Here is a 15,937-nt window from a genome sequence, read left to right on the forward strand (position 1 = left end):
TAAATACACAATGCGTTTCAGGCTTTTAAATTGACAACATCAAAAGCTGTGGGTATATGTTGTATGTATAGGGAAACTGAGGGTAACCTCATTTAAAGGAGGCGGTGGTAAATTCTTAGTTCTCTGTATGAATTCTAATTACATGATAAATAGGATATAGAAAAAAGTAAAGGGCCCTACTTCACCCACCTTGTACCACTATTTATAATTATGAATTCAAGTTGCATGTAGTAGCATGTAGTTAAATATTATTGTTTATTATTTCAAACGTATGTGTTGAATACAGTACTTTATAATGACAACATGCTATAACCTTGATTCCAGAAAACTTGGAATGTTGTGTGAACTGCTTAAAGACCACAGAAATCCCATTTTCACTTGCAGATCTTATAAACCTATTTTTTATTCACACAACAACATAGAAAACATATAACATGCTTAATTTGAGAAAATTGCTCATTTTAAGCAAAGAAATCACAAAAAATGAACGATACAGGATTGTAGTTGCTCGACATTCCTGGGTTTGATTTGTAGTATTTTCCATTTCATTTGACGCCAGATGTTTTCATATGGAGAAACGTCTGTACTGGCCAGTTCTGCACCCGGACTCCTCTACCATATGTAGCCATATGTTGTAATTGAGTTGCCTTGTGTTGTGTTCAGTATTGGCTTGATGAAATATGCGAGGCCTTCTTTGAAAAAAAATGCTGTGCAGAGTCTTTAGTCATTCTTGATTTCTTGACTTTCTTGTAACCTCTTAATGTGGTCTTGAGTGATAGTTCTTCAGGCTTTCTGAAGGTCTTTCAAAGTTTTTCTTTATACATTGGCTGCTTTAACACTTCAAGCATTTAAAAGCCACCAAGGCACTCAAACAATGAACCAACATTCATTCTATCTGCAAATAACACACAATTTAGCAACAAATCAGTTTTAAATTGTATCTTTAGAACCTGAGAGATGTGCCTGACCCTTCAGCTGATCCATCTACTTTGGTGTCAAGAAGACATCCTTAGGGAAGGGAAATGGAAAGAAAAGGCTGAGGTATGCCAAATTACACTGGATTTCCATTCTCTGCACCTTTTTTCCATTTTCCTATAATGGATATTAAAAAATGAGCGGTGGCTCAAGACTTTTGCACATTGCTCTATGTCCCAGCAGGAAACTGCAATTCCACGTCTTGCCACTATCGTCAGAAGAGAATGCGTTGGCTGACATGGCACCAAGAGAAGATCGCATATCACTCCAGTCTTGGCCTCCCTTCACTGGTTGCCTGTAAATTTTAGGTTTCATTTTAAAATTTTAGTTCTAACCTTTAGGGCCCTACATGGTCAGGCTCCTCAATATTTATCTGACCTGCTGAAACCACATACATCTTCTCGGGCTTTAAGGTCATTAGATCAGAGACTGCTGGTGGCACCGCGCACTCGTTTTAAAACTCGTGGTGATCGGGCCTTTCAGACTGTGGCACCACGGTTGTGGAATTCTCTCCCACTGTCTCTTCGCTGCACGGACTCCATTGATTCTTTTAAGAAACAGCTGAAGACATTTTTATTTAGAAAAGCATTTGATTAATTTCTTCTTATGCTGTTTTTATAGTTTTATTGTTTTACATTGTTTTATTTACTGTTATATTGTTTTTATATTCCCATTTTCTGTGTTGTAAAGCACTTTGTGATTTTTATCTGTGAAAAGCACTATATAAATAAATTTTACTTACTTACTTACTTACATGATACAAGAGAATTATTGATCATTTGATATGGGAAAAAAGTTACTGTGCCTGTACCAGAAACTGCAGTTCTTTGACTGGCCACTGGAGTCTGGCTCCAAAAGTGAGTCATTCCAATAACGTATGGCTTATTTGACTGAAAAATTGATGTGGGTATAGACCAGCGGTCCTCAACCTTTTTTACGCCACAACCCGGTTTAATGTCAGACAATATTTTAACTGACCAGCCTTTAAGGTGTTGCGGATAAATACAACAACAACAACAACAAAAAAAGATACGACCAAGACAAAAACTGTGGTATTTTGTAAATATAATAATAAACGTGAATTCACTGTGTAATTGTGTAAGTTAATTAGCAGCGTCCTCTTGAAATGCACCAACAACATTGAGAGTAACATCCTCCTCTCTGCCTCTTAATGCTCTCTGGTCGCTATGGTAATGTGTAAATATTTCTTTCAAAAAAAGACACGCAACTACAACACGGGAAAAGACCCAGGGAAACCGAGTTAACGATACAAACCCTGAAAACCATAAATTTCACACCCGAGGCTCAACTCTCGAGGCCCGGTACCAAATGACCGGTCCGTGGCCCGGGGGTGGGGGGCTGCTGGTATAGACAGCTGTAGAAGTTAGAGTCACACAGTTGAAATCGACCAACCTTGTTCATGGTGTGGGTGCGATATGGAGCATTTTTTTGTTAAATATAATTTCACAAAAACATGACTTCATCTCTGGATAATTGTAGTAATAGTCTAATCAAGAAGACTGTGCTCCACCTTTAGCACAGTTTCAATGACTCATATTACTTACCACATATTACGATGTATCCGAGCAATGAGTAATAAATCTATCTTGACCAAATGTGGTCACCTGTGACTCCAAAATTAATTCATAAAAAAAAAAAAAAACATGACTCATGACTTTGTTGTAGCTATGTCCATCTTTTATATACAGTATATGGATGATCATCAAAAATATGACTGTTGTGGCTAATGTCAGTGAGCTCCATAAAACAGGAAAGCCTTTCTAATTTCTAAATATATATAACATCTGGCAACTTCAATAATTTCTTCATATAGAAACAAAAATATTTCTTATGCCAAGATTTCATTATTGTAGTGGAGGAAACTAAGACAGTGAGAAGTGACAAGATGTAAAACATTCAGTTTAATGACAGTCAGCTGACTGAAAAGCAAACATCTCACTTTTATATGGCTTATAGAATTACTCAGACCTTTACATGATTCTGCAGGAAGCACCAGTAGCTGTGTGAATGGACTGTGTGAGCCCTCTCAGGGGATACTTACAAAGCTACGAAAGAGATAAAGTGCAAAATCCAGGATATAAAATTGCTTTGGAATAATCTAACTTTACAAATGACAAGCAACTGGTTACAGTAAATAAATAAAATAAATATTATATATAAAAAAAATCACAAATCACATGTTGGTTCAGGCGTCTGAAAGGGAGGCCAGCTCGTGAAAGAGGAGCCCAAATGTTGGGCGATCGTCTGGTTTCTGGGAACAGAACAGAAAACAAACGACAGTTAATCGTTTGCTCATTTTATGATCAGCAGAAGTTCTGCTTGAAAAAAGGGTAATGTCCTCACCTCCTTCCAACACCACTCCATGAGTAGGTGGACAGAGTCCGGGGCCAAGCGTGGCTTCAGGAGCCTCAGGCCTGCGTTCAGGGAGTCCACCACTTCTGCATTAGTGCGGTTCTCATAGGGGAGTCGGCCTTCGTTGTACACCTCCCACATGAGCACACCTGAAGAGGGACACGGAGACAGCACTTGTTAAACAATATGGAAGCATTTTAGTCCATATTGTATCGTTCGTTTAACAGTGAGCTACTCTAGTCCAGTGCAGTGTGTTTTTATTTATTTATTTTTTTTATATAACTGAAACATATTTATTTTTAGCCTCATTTGAGAGTAATTTACTACAGATCAGAATTGGCCAAAATTGTTGCTACCCAATAAAAAAAATACACACACCTACACATGAGACACACACACACCTAAAATTTGCTCTGCTGTAAGTTCATACTTTAAAAGTAATTCATCTCGCATTCATTCAATACAACAAATATAGTCGTCTGCCTAAAGTATTTGATCCTTAATTGTAATATTGTGCAGCTGAGCAGTTTTTGTGATTCTTCACAAGAGGACGCCCACCTCCCTTTCACCCACTTACCTACCCCCACACACACCTACACACACACTCACACATCTCTGTAGGTTGTTTGACTCTTCATGTTCAAACCGCTGCGGTTCATTCAGGTTTGATGAACACGTTTTCCCCCCACTGTGAGTTTCAGCTTTTTCCACACTCGGCTCAAATGATTTTGTTTCAGTCCATCTTGTTGGAAGTATGTTTCAGATCTTTATACTGTTGGAAGAAGCAGCGTTGGCCTGTGACTGGCACAGAGCTCTGGCACAGGTACATAAATGTATTTCACTCCAGATTATCTTGATGAAATCCGTCGTCCCCAGCGTTCTTTTCTTCAAAAGCTTCTTTTTTTCGGCAAACTTGGAAACTAGTTTTAAATCCCAAACTTCATCCAACAAGAACCACTTTGACTTGTCTATTTGTATTTTATCAAACACAAGTTTAAGGGTTTTTTTTTATAATCCTCTTTCAAAAGCGGGGTCTCTTTTTTCAACCTTCATTCAGAAACCAACGTATGGTGTCGACAGACGCTTTTGCACTTTGATCCTTTAAATCAGCTCTGTTTAGTCTGGAGTTAATGTTCCTCTGGTAGTTTCATCCACTGAAGCCGGCATGAAAGAATCCAATGAAAGAGTTTCCTAATATTCTTAGCAGCTGCAGTCTCAAGAACTTCACACAGCCTGTAGATGGTCTCTTTTAGTTTTAAACCGTTATTTAACCAGGAAGTAAAAATCTTGACATAAAGAATCTTTTGAAAGACGCCTCAGACAAACTTTTCCCCTCTTTCTCCTGCCCATCATCAGTGTAACAATGATACTATACAGCTGAATTATTACTCTTTTACCATTTCAATGCATAGAATCATGATTGAAAACACTTGTGTTACCAATGAAAAGCAATAGCCTGCTTAAACTGTCACTGCAGTTCATTTGTTTTTCACGATTTCTAAGGGACGTCAGTAATTGGATCCAGACCTTTTTAGAATAGGTCATAATTCAAATCTGTTTAGAAATAGAAATAATAACCCCTATTGTAGAAGTTATAATATGTTTTATTTTTACTTAGTTTTAGCACATCCGTTTTACACAAGAAAATCATAGATTCATAATACAGAATCTTTTTTTTCCCCCAAAGATGACGTCAAGCTAAAAGCTTTCTGTCTGTTTAATCTCCTTTCAAACCTCGGCAATTGTCTGAGCTTATTGTGCATCCACTAATTGTCACTGAATCATGAAAATGGCTAGCTTTTAGACTATTTTATATAAAAATTTACCAAAAAAATGGCTTTGTCACAGATAACTGCAGTAATAGTCTGCCCAAGAAAACTGTGCTCCAGTTAGAGCACAGTTTTTTTTTTCACAGGATAAAAAGAATTGTTTAATATATAACGTCTAAACCACTGCAGTGTTATTTAACTACAGTTGAGCACATGTGCCATCAGGAAAACAAATATGATTTAATCTGCTCTCACCCAACCTGCAAAACTTGCCAGACGAGTGAATCAGAAATGCAAACCAAACAGCTGAATGGCAGACAAGCGCCCAAACTCACCGAATGACCAGACGTCAGACTTGGTGCTGAATTTGCAGTATCTGATGACCTCTGGGGCTGACCACTTGACAGGGAACTTGGAGCACTGTGAGCTCGTGTACTGATCATCAAGAACAAATCTAGGGTATGGAGAGTGGACACAGACCATAAGCTGTGACTCACTGTGACATTAATGTTATGTAATAATTTAAAAAACTGATCTTCACGAACATACCTGGTCATTCCAAAGTCCGATACCTTCACCTCGTTGTTCTTTGAGACGAGACAGTTCCTGGCAGCCTTTGGAAGGAAGAAAGGAAGGATAAAGTCCTCTAACAAAGCAGGGATATGAAAGTGTATCGTGAAAGAGCACTTTATTTATTTACCAGATCTCTGTGGATGAAGTTGGACATCTCTAGATAAGCCATCCCTTCGCTGACATCCAGACACATCCCCAACAATATATCCTGAGACAACGAGCCTTTCCTTTCTCGCAGGTAGTCCGTCAGGCAGCCGTTTTCCATGTACTCAAACACGAGGCAGATAGGAGAATGTTGTGTGCACACGCCATACAGCTGTACCAGCTTAGAGTGAGAGAGTCTCCTGTTAAAACACACATGCACAGATAAACTGAGTGGTTTCAAACTCATTTTACAGATCTCCACCGTGAACTGTACTTACATCATAATCCGTGCCTCTTCTTTAAATTCGTCGTCTGACATGCACTCTTCTCTTACCATCTTCACCGCTACCTTGAGATCCCTCCAGCTGCCTTCCAGCACCAGTCCAAACTGGCCGCTGCCTATCTCCTGACCCAGTATCAGCTCCTCAGGGTCCACTTCCCACTGATCTGTTAACCAGCAAACCAGCAGTGAACCAAAGCATCCACACTATAGCTCAGTTATATAACCATAGAGTTAAACTTCTTCATGCAAGTTTCACAAATAAAAAAGGACTTTTTTTTTCTCATTTTCACTTGCTTTTTTTCAGCAAAGATTAATTTGTATTACATTGGTTTATATTAAAAGACAAAAGGGTGGAGTTACTTAACAGCCCTGAAGTGTAATTCTGTGCAACCCACCAGAGGTCAGCAAAAACAAGATTCACAGCAATAAATTAGGACTGCTTGGAGCTTTAGTTCAACAAACTTCGGGCATCACAAAAAGACTTAAACCTTTTGTGATATCAGTAGAATCCTGGGAACAGCATCGACCTTGAGAGACGGGGTGTCTCAGCCGTGTTATTAGCCCTGCACAAAGAGAAAGAGACAACGGGAAATTTAAAAAGCAGGACCAAGAATTTAGCCGTTTCATAAGATGAACTTCATTTATCCTTTGAACTTTTTGAAATAATGCTGTTGCATGAGAAAAGCTGGCACACTTACCTGCAGCATTGTGCTGGTGGTAATATATGAGCTCAGGAATGGTGCTAAACAGGTACTTCTCTGCCAGGTAAAAAGAAGCTGGGCTCGTTTCGGTTTGTCTGATTTGGTAATGCTTCACTCTCGGATTCTTCTCCCCATTAGACCTGATGAGAATATATGCTTAACTTAACAAACATTTTTAAAGCAAATGTTTGCCTGAGCAGATGATTACACATAAACATTGGAAGATCAGAAAAATATCACAAGATTACACTAATCTTATACTTAATTCTCATTGGTTACATCTTTAACGGTCACTTAAAATGATTGAAATCCTATGAGCCATCAATTTTTTTTCATGATATAAGTAACCATATATGACTGTTTTAATTATAGAGTTGTTTGATAGATATTTTTTAAGTAAATTCATAAGAACACTATAAATAACATTTACCCTGGTGCTTTGGTGAAAACAGACACTGTGTACACTCCCGCCTGTCTTGAGTCCCGCACAATGAATGCACCTTCCTTACCCTAAAGACAGAATAACGAGATCACATAAGATTTCCCACGTTCGGCGGTGCATTCTGTAACACGTCTGGCGGCCGTTTTAATTCAAAGACGACGATGGATAACCATTTTCCCTTCCTGCTTGCAAAACTTAGCAAAGCAGGAAATTCAACATTGGAGGAAACTTTGTGGTTGTGAGAAATTTTTTTTTCATGTTCTATGTCAAGTCGAATTGTCGTTGTGCAGGTGCATATGCAGCGATTTTGCAAATGCAACATTGCTGTTGGCGGCACAGTCGCATCAAAATGCACTGTGTCATACAGGGGCTAAATCTTGCCTGTCATCATCATATCAAAATCATTATTTGAAATTTTATTGCCAAACAGAACTGAGTTTTTGTTTTTACCTCTTTCATTAGCAATTCTTCTGCTTGCGCTCTGCTAATGTTTTTGTTGTACCATCTGTTGAGAACACATTAAACATTTAACACAACAATTAAATCAGTTTTGGAGGGAAAACATGGTAATTCATTAGCAGCAATAAACACTGCAAATTAAAAGCTCGAGTAAAAGAAATGAATTCAAACTCACTCAAATCTTTCAAAGTTGTTGATGGATTTTTCAGCTACGTATGTACTGGGCACAAAACCCGAGTTCCTAATGGGTGACAGGAAAAGGGATTTAGCTAATGGTTCTTCTTTTGAAATGTACTGCTATTTTTTAATGTAAACAGTTCAAATGAATTTGGCATTGGCTGTAATGCGTTTTACCCTCTCTCATCCTGTACAAGCCACCAGGTGGAATGGGAATTCTTAACCAGGAGATACTCCTGATCTTTCTGAAGAGGTAAGTCATTGTCTCCCTGTGGCGTGTAGTTTTGCAAAGCGATGACCTTCTGTTGCCCCGAATCTTCCAGCTCCATCTGGAAAGGGAGGAAAAAAATCTGATTTAAAAACCATTTGTACAGGTATGTACAAAATTTTGGGTTATTACCTCTAAATTTCGACATACTATCATAAACTTCCGAGATGAGATGAGAAAATAACTCGAGATTTAGAATCATGAAGCTGAAGTTTTGCAATAAGAACCCCAAATTTTGAATTTAGCTCTGCCAATCAGGAAAATGTTTTTTAAGTGGTGGAAATAACCTGGTACAAATTATTGAGAGGTCTGAGTGAACTCTTCCCAAAAAGTTCATACACAAATACGAAATCCAGAGGTTTCAAATAAAATTACATTTTCATAGTGCCAAAGGAAAAAGTATCAACAAGGATTTTCATTTGACAAACTTTAATGTACTTCTATTTCTTCTACTATCTATCTATTTAAGTAAACACTCAAACACATGTGCGCTGAAACAACTACAGAGCTGCTGCCTGAACACACAAAATCAAACCACAGAAACAGTGGTTAAAAACCAATGCATGACCTAATTATTAAATATGTAGAGAGAAACTGTGTTTAAAAGTATTGCAGACAAACATGACAGGCATTAAAACTGAAAAAGTGATTTGGTCTCCCTCGCTTCATTGGAATATCAGTAATAACCACAATAACATTTCAAAAGCTTGTGTCGTTTGTGTTTTAGATGGTGGTACCTCTGGCTCCGGGAGGCTGGGAAGCGGCTTTTTAGAGGCTGTAGGGGAAACAGAAATGTTAAATTGGAGAGCTATTTGGCCCATCTAAACTCACAAAGCAACAACGGTATGAACTGGATTAGGCAAAACGAAAGCATTTAGTTCAAGTTTACTCTAACCATATGTGCGAAAGCCATACAAATATCTTAATTCAAATGGAATCGCTACCACAAATCATTGGATTCACGAAGTAGAAGAGAAGGAAAAAGAAATGCTACAAACCATAGCCCACTGGGTCGTACACGTTGCACCCAGTCGCCAGTTTCTCTGTTTGCTGGCAGCATCTCCATTTTCCATCCATCCAGAAGTTTGGGTGGTATTTTGGAACTAAGTTGTTATTCTTTGTCTCTACATCAGACAGAACAAGGGAAATATTGTTTGAAATATCCATCCGTATGTGTTTGCAGTTCATACAATCAGCGGTTTATCATCGACTTGTCATAGTACTATTATTATTATTTGACTGGTGATATATGGTAATGGCTTACCCTCTTTAAGAGCTCTGACCCATTTCTGACGGCAGTCATTGTCTGGTGCAAATATGTAGAGGTAATAACTTTCATGAAAAACCTGCAGAAGAATTGAGATTTTAAAGAAAGGTTATATGCGTTGTCATTTTCAGTCATACTTCACCATACACTGTATATAGGGTGTATGTCGCAGTGTTTAGTAGATTTTAATGCGGTGACAATTGAGTTGGTCTCTAGGAAATGATGAATCTTACCTGAAAAGGGTACTTAAAGCTGCATGGTATGGGCACATCAGTACACACAATCTCCACGCACTTAATTCTGGACAGCTCGATGCAACCTTTCAGCAAAGGCTTTTTCTGCAACAAAACAGCTTAGATTACAGCAAACAGCCAAGAGTCTGCATTCCTGAAACAGCTCTACAGATTAACCGCACATACTGTACTTACCCCGGGACGACGTTCAGAATACTTCAGGTCTTGGGTATCCAACACAAAAAATCGCTCTTTATAGTTACAGGGTGACACTCGCTTCTTCTGTTGAGATTTTTTGATCAGAGTTCCCTTCAAAATCACCCTGGGGAACATTTTACCAGCTATGAGAAGCGCAATGAGAAATACTGCCTTGTTTTGTCATACCAAGAGAGGCGGCATTGCCTACAGCATGCAGAGACAGAGTAGCAGTGAGTGTACAAGAAAAAAAAATTGAGGATGATAAGTTGATAGATGTCGTAGAGTTTCCGGCATAGGGTTGTTGCACAGTAAACCACATCCTACGGCAACAAATGCGTTGTGCAAGCGAAATACACGCGTGCGCGCACATACACACCGTTCAGGGTGCTCGCAGGCACTTTCACTCACTTAGTGCACGTTGCAGTCAGCCACTATGAGTAGTGCGATCCCCAGAAAAAGGATGACTTGTTAACCTTTACATTTTTCAACGCTTTCCATCAACATTCACTTCAAAGGTCACGGATGTGTCCCACTACTACAGTGAGGTTGGGTTATAATGTCAGCATTGGGCAAAGGGGGGTTCAATCTAAGAGGGCAAAAAATGGCATAAATGATTTTAACTTGAAACAAGAAAGTAATAGGGGAAAAAACAAAAGTTTTTACTGAGATTGTGAGATTGCAAGAAACACACACACAAAAGAATCTGTTTTTTTCCCCTGCCATAATTAATACATTTAGAGTTTGGTGTTACGTGTTCATGATGTCTTTTAGGATTTGCCCTGTTTTTTCTCCATCACTGCTTTTTTCTCCCTTATATTTTACTTGGTTTTTGGGGGGTTTGTGCAGGAAAAGAAGGTTAATAATAATAATACAGGTTATAATATAGTAACAATAATATTGTAACAGTAATGATATGGTAATAAGAATATGGTTGGGCTCCATTAATGATTTTAAAGTGACCGAAAAATTTCAAACTGCTGAGGTAGTGCTGTCAACTTACAATGGAAGAAAATGTAGTTAAAGTTAAAATCTGAAAATATTTTTACAGTCACACCGAATGAAAGATTTAAAGGATACTACAGCACCACCACCAGGAAAGAGTTCCAACAGATTGGTGTGGATTGAATGAGTTGGGATTGCCATTTAATTTAATTTAATTTAATTTAATTTAATTTAATTTAATTTAATTTAATTTAATTTAATTTAATTTAATTATTGTCAAAAAACAACAACAACAAAACAGATCCAAAAAGCCAAAATTACAAAATCGGCTTTGACTGTATATTTTTATACAGTTTGAACTGTGTAAATGTCAAAATTCAAGGCTCTTTCTTCTTTTGTCAATTAAAAACATTTCCAGAAAATACCTGAATTTAACATTTTTAGGAGTTAACGTGCTGTTGAATGGGAAATGTTCAGCAATTTTGTTCCATATGAGTATTTAATAAAAGAGAACATTTGTCATGCTGTATGTGAATAAGTGCAAATAAGTATAAAATAAGTGTAAAAGTAGATGTGAAGGACCGTGTGACACTAAATAATTTATTTTCTAAATCTAAAGCTCCAAACTAAAAATGTGGAAAGTTTTCATTTGTTTTAAAGATGTGACAGAATCAGAAGGGTGAACTTAAGATGCTCAATACACTATAGTGTTTAAAAGCATTCAACTGTATTTTATTCTTCTTGTTGTTTTAAGCCATATATAAGTGATAAATTGGGGGAAAAGAAAAAAAACAAAGGAAAGTTTAGAAAATTGTCTTATACTGACACAACGTTAAGGATAGATCCTTGAATTTTTAAGCTTTTGTCTCTTGTATTCGTAATAGTTTATATCTATTGTAATTTTCTTCCACATTTTATTTACCTCTTACCTGCTGCTGACCTTCTACCGCTCGTCCATTGAGAGCCTGCTAACCTACTGCATCACGGTATGGTATGGCAGCTGCACCAAGGTGGATAGAGTGAGGCTCCAGAGTGTGGTCAAGACAGCACAAAAGATCATTGGCTGCCCTCTCCCCTCCCTGATGGACATTTATTCCTCCCGCTGCCTCAGCAGAGCAGCAAACATTATCAAGGACAGCTCCCATCCTGGTTTCAACATGTTCAGCCTGCTTCCCTCAGGGAAGCGCTACAGGTGCATCAGCACAAAAACCCACAGACTCAAATACAGTTTCTTCCCCAAAGCCATAACCACCCTGAACTCACATGCACCGATAACACAGCCCCCCCCCCTCCCCCCAATTTTTTACATATTACTTTTTTTTTTTAAAAACGTACATGTTTGTACAAAATGTATATATATATATATATATATATATATATATATATATATATATATATATATATATATATATATATCTTTTTCCCTATGTTAATACTGTCTATATGTATATAGCGCTGCAGAACTGTACCCCCCCGAGCATGTTTACACTGAGTACGAGGTGCTCTGTATCTCATTGTACAACTGTATAGTGACAATAAAGGCATTCTATTCTATTCTTTTCTATTCTAAAAGTATTGGTGGCGTTGTAAACTGCTGGTTTGCTTTGACTAGAAAAATATTTGACATTACCAAATGATAACAGGTGCTGGAGATGGTCACTATTGTAAAAAGACATCAGTCCTGTACAAAATAAGCTTCAAATTAAGCACTTTCGTATCAAAAACTACAAGATCAAGCGTGGTATCCTCACACCCAATCGGTGTTTAGTTTGTTCCATTGCTATCGTCCAATCCGCGGGACAAAAACCAATGACGTCGAGCCTTAGGGACTGAAACGAAAATCTTGTTAGTGTGGAATGGAAGGAGCTAAACTAGCTACAAGCTAATGGTCGGAACTAACGGACGTCTATATCTAGCGTCTTATATCTTCAGCGACTAAAGAGTTATTTGAAAGGTGTGTATAAATATCATAAGTCTTCCCCCTTTTAACGGTATTGTGGGTTAGCATTATATTTGGTGTAGCGATTTAACTCGTTAGCGGAGGTTAGCAGTTAGTCAGTCAGCAGGTAAGCTAACGACTGCAGTTAGTTGGAGAGTAAAGGGCTAACATGTTGATAAAACAAACAAAGGTTTGCGACAGTAAATGGTAGTCTTCACTCAACTCTATTCCCATGCAGACAGCGTTTAACATAAGTTATATGCAGATATTTACCGTACAGACAACTGGCTGGGCAGTTTGTGTTAGCATAGGCCTCTTAGCACATCTTTCGAAGCGATGGTCTCAAACAAACACTGAATTTGTTTGGAGTTAGTGCAAGCAAACTATTTAGACACGGCTAACGTCTCTGCAATTAAAAAGCTATGCCGTCTTTTTGCGGCAAACATCCTGCTTCTTGTCTACCTGTGCCCCCAATAGTGAAGTGAGAGAGACACCTTTTCACTTCTGTTATATTTAGGCACATAGCCTAAATTAATGTGTTTATGTTCAACTACTGTGAACTGTAAACACTTTTTTTTTTAAAATTAAGATACTAAATTGCAAAACCTAATGTATGTTGCTTTCCTTTTTATATATATTGACACGGATTCTTGTGCTTTCAGGTCGGTATCATGGGTGAACCACAGCAGGTCAGCGCCCTGCCTCCTCCACCGATGCAGTACATCAAAGAGTACACAGATGAAAACATCCGCAAGGGTCTGGCCCCTAAGCCACCTCCACCCATCAGAGATAATTACATGATGTTTGGCAACCATTTCCAGTGTGATGACCTCATCATCCGGCCTCTCGAAAGCCAAGGCATTGAGAGGCTTCACCCTATGCAGTTTGACCACAAACGGGAGCTCAAGAAACTGAACATGTCCATTCTTGTGAACTTTTTGGACCTTCTGGACATCCTTATCAAGAGCCCTGGTAGTATAAAGCGTGAAGAAAAGCTGGAAGACATAAAGCTTCTGTTTGTCCATATGCACCATCTGATAAATGAGTACAGACCGCATCAAGCCAGGGAGACGCTAAGGGTGATGATGGAGGTCCAGAAAAGACAGAGGCTAGAGACAGCAGAGAGGTTCCAGAAACATCTGGAGAGGGTGGTGGAGATGATCCAGGGGTGCCTTGCCTCCCTGCCTGATGACTTGCCTCAAGTGGAAGGTCAGGATGGTGCTTGTGATGGGACAAAGAGTGCGCCTCCTGCAGCTAGTGTTGGCTGTTCATCTGGGCAGGCCACCAGGCTGAAAACAGAACCTATGGATATAGAGGAAGCAGCTGCCAGCTGCATGGCAACGAGTCAGCAGGAGAAGAGCATCCCTACTTCAAGAAGTGACAAATGGGACAAGGATGCTGCCATGTGCAGCATTATTGATGAACTAGCATAGTTTAATATTATGTTCTTTCTTTTTTGTCGTTTCTTTGCTGAACTCTGTGTAAATATGGCACTTTCGTACATGGTATACACAGAATATTTTTGTTCTTTTTATTTTATAACTGGTTATGTCACTGGTCTTTGCTCCACAAGTCTTTAACATGACTGCATTCTGCTATTGAGTTATACGTATATGGTTGTAATACATCTCTGTTCTCATGGTTTCATGCACGAGAGTGATTTAGAGAGTGAACATGTTATACCTGTGGTTTTTGCCATACACATAAAAAATGTGTGCCTGGGGCCTCAAGAATTATCAGCATTAAATCAAGTGTAACCACACTGTACAACAGTGATGCTCGGTAACCTCTCTTCTGACTTGGGAACTTTCAAAACACATCATCGACGAATGTTTCTTACTGCTAGCTTGAAACAGCTGGTGAGATAAAATGTTGGGCGCAACATTTTATCTCATTTCATCTTTGCTGTTTATGGCTTTCTCAACTGCATCGGTTCTCAAAGTTTTTCTAGTACGTTTAATTTAAATCCCCAAACTCCACAGTTTTTATCCAACCACTAAGAAAAAAAGTTTTACTTAAAGGTCACATTAAGAAAAAATCCACTCAAGTTTCACTTCACCTTGTTGATTATACTGCACCAGTGTTTCCCGCCATGCAGGTAGTGTGAGAACTGCTGCTCTAATAAGATGAGCACTCCAGCAAGAGAAATGCACAGTCATGCTTTTGTCCATGTGTGTCAGTTAATGTGACTTTATCATTCACGTTTGTGTTGTTTTACTAGGTACCACACAGTAAGGCTGATGCCTAAACCTTTATTTAGAAGTGACCAGTGTACTCGTTCACCCACGAAACTTGAAACTATGACAATAAATGCTGTCACATTAACGGGAAGCTGTGAATGTCAGAAATGGACATTTGAGGGTGCTAGCTGTGTTTTCAAGGGCCCCATTGAATGTTGTTTTTATTTAAAATGTAGAAATTCTGACTAATTCCGGAAAACATATTCCCAGAATAGAAATTTTTAACATAGATCAGGTGGGGGTGCTAAGTTTGCATAATTGTAATAAACCCAATAAACAAATTTGCAGTCAGAGTGCAGTCATCTCACAGAAACATAGAGGGCTTTATTAGACCCGTCAGAGTAGAGTCGCATGAAAACTCATGTAAATGCTGGACTGCCTTTATGTTTGCAATGCATGATTCTTGTCACTGATTTGCAGATTGTGTAATCCATGGAGAGTCGTCACAAAAAAGTCGTCATGTATATTATGTAAAATGTCAAATAATCCTGACCCCCTTCCCTCTTTTATAGGTTTTCATAAGCATACCTAACAGTATAACCAATTTTGTGTTGCCTTGCAGAAGATTGCTCTTACACAACTGTTCAGGGAAAGAAATGTGAGCCTTTCAACTGGTTGCTTGTAAAGCAATTCAAGTGCACATGTTTGGTTGTTGAAACTGAAAATACACCTCAGGCTGGTGATTGCAGCGCAGATTTCACTACTTGCGTTTCTGTGATGTTAGCTGAGGTGTCTATGTAACTTGCATAAGTTCAATAAATCAGTGCGTGATACACAAGATGTGTTTTGGCCCAATTTTTCTTTTATTTGAAAAGACAACCCAAGGTTGTTTCTCTGAGAATTCATCAAGGATTTCTGTTCTAATGTCTGTGCAAAAAGTGTGCTGTTTTTGAAGCAGGCAGGAGTCATGATGTGTGTCGCTCTGAGACATAAAGAGTATGTGTATTTGGCCAG

At 38.5% G+C, this 15,937-nt stretch overlaps 2 protein-coding genes across 2 annotated transcripts; one reads left to right on the plus strand and one right to left on the minus strand.

Annotated features, from left to right (window-relative positions):
* Positions 1-2,877: 2,877 nt before the first annotated feature.
* itk (IL2 inducible T cell kinase) lies at positions 2,878-10,589 on the minus strand. The gene is made up of 17 exons (XM_004541135.3): positions 9,860-10,589; positions 9,665-9,769; positions 9,429-9,510; positions 9,163-9,288; positions 8,902-8,939; positions 8,074-8,225; positions 7,895-7,960; positions 7,711-7,765; positions 7,249-7,328; positions 6,816-6,958; positions 6,606-6,680; positions 6,113-6,281; positions 5,818-6,034; positions 5,667-5,731; positions 5,453-5,571; positions 3,340-3,497; positions 2,878-3,247 (listed from the first exon to the last, which is right to left on the minus strand). The coding sequence occupies exons 1-17, from the start codon at positions 9,995-9,997 to the stop codon at positions 3,182-3,184; spliced, it is 1,854 nt and encodes a 617-aa protein (XP_004541192.1). The 5' UTR covers positions 9,998-10,589; the 3' UTR covers positions 2,878-3,181.
* Positions 10,590-12,593: 2,004 nt separating this feature from the next.
* med7 (mediator complex subunit 7) lies at positions 12,594-15,761 on the plus strand. The gene is made up of 2 exons (XM_004541134.5): positions 12,594-12,758; positions 13,406-15,761. The coding sequence occupies exon 2, from the start codon at positions 13,415-13,417 to the stop codon at positions 14,174-14,176; it is 762 nt and encodes a 253-aa protein (XP_004541191.2). The 5' UTR covers positions 12,594-12,758; positions 13,406-13,414; the 3' UTR covers positions 14,177-15,761.
* Positions 15,762-15,937: the final 176 nt, after the last annotated feature.

This window comes from Maylandia zebra, linkage group LG2 (genome assembly GCF_041146795.1).
Source record: "Maylandia zebra isolate NMK-2024a linkage group LG2, Mzebra_GT3a, whole genome shotgun sequence".
Lineage (NCBI taxonomy): Eukaryota > Metazoa > Chordata > Actinopteri > Cichliformes > Cichlidae > Maylandia > Maylandia zebra.

Coding starts and splice junctions, on each gene's coding strand:
- itk (XM_004541135.3), bottom strand. CDS start 9,997: ATGTTCCCCAGGGTGATTTTGAAGGGAACTCTGATCAAAAAATCTCAA. Junction 6,282..6,605: donor TTCTACTGATATCACAAAAG/GTTTAAGTCTTT, acceptor GCTGGTTAACAG/ATCAGTGGGAAGTGGACCCT. Junction 3,498..5,452: donor GTCTGACGTCTGGTCATTCG/GTGAGTTTGGGC, acceptor GTCCCTCTTCAG/GTGTGCTCATGTGGGAGGTG.
- med7 (XM_004541134.5), top strand. CDS start 13,415: ATGGGTGAACCACAGCAGGTCAGCGCCCTGCCTCCTCCACCGATGCAG.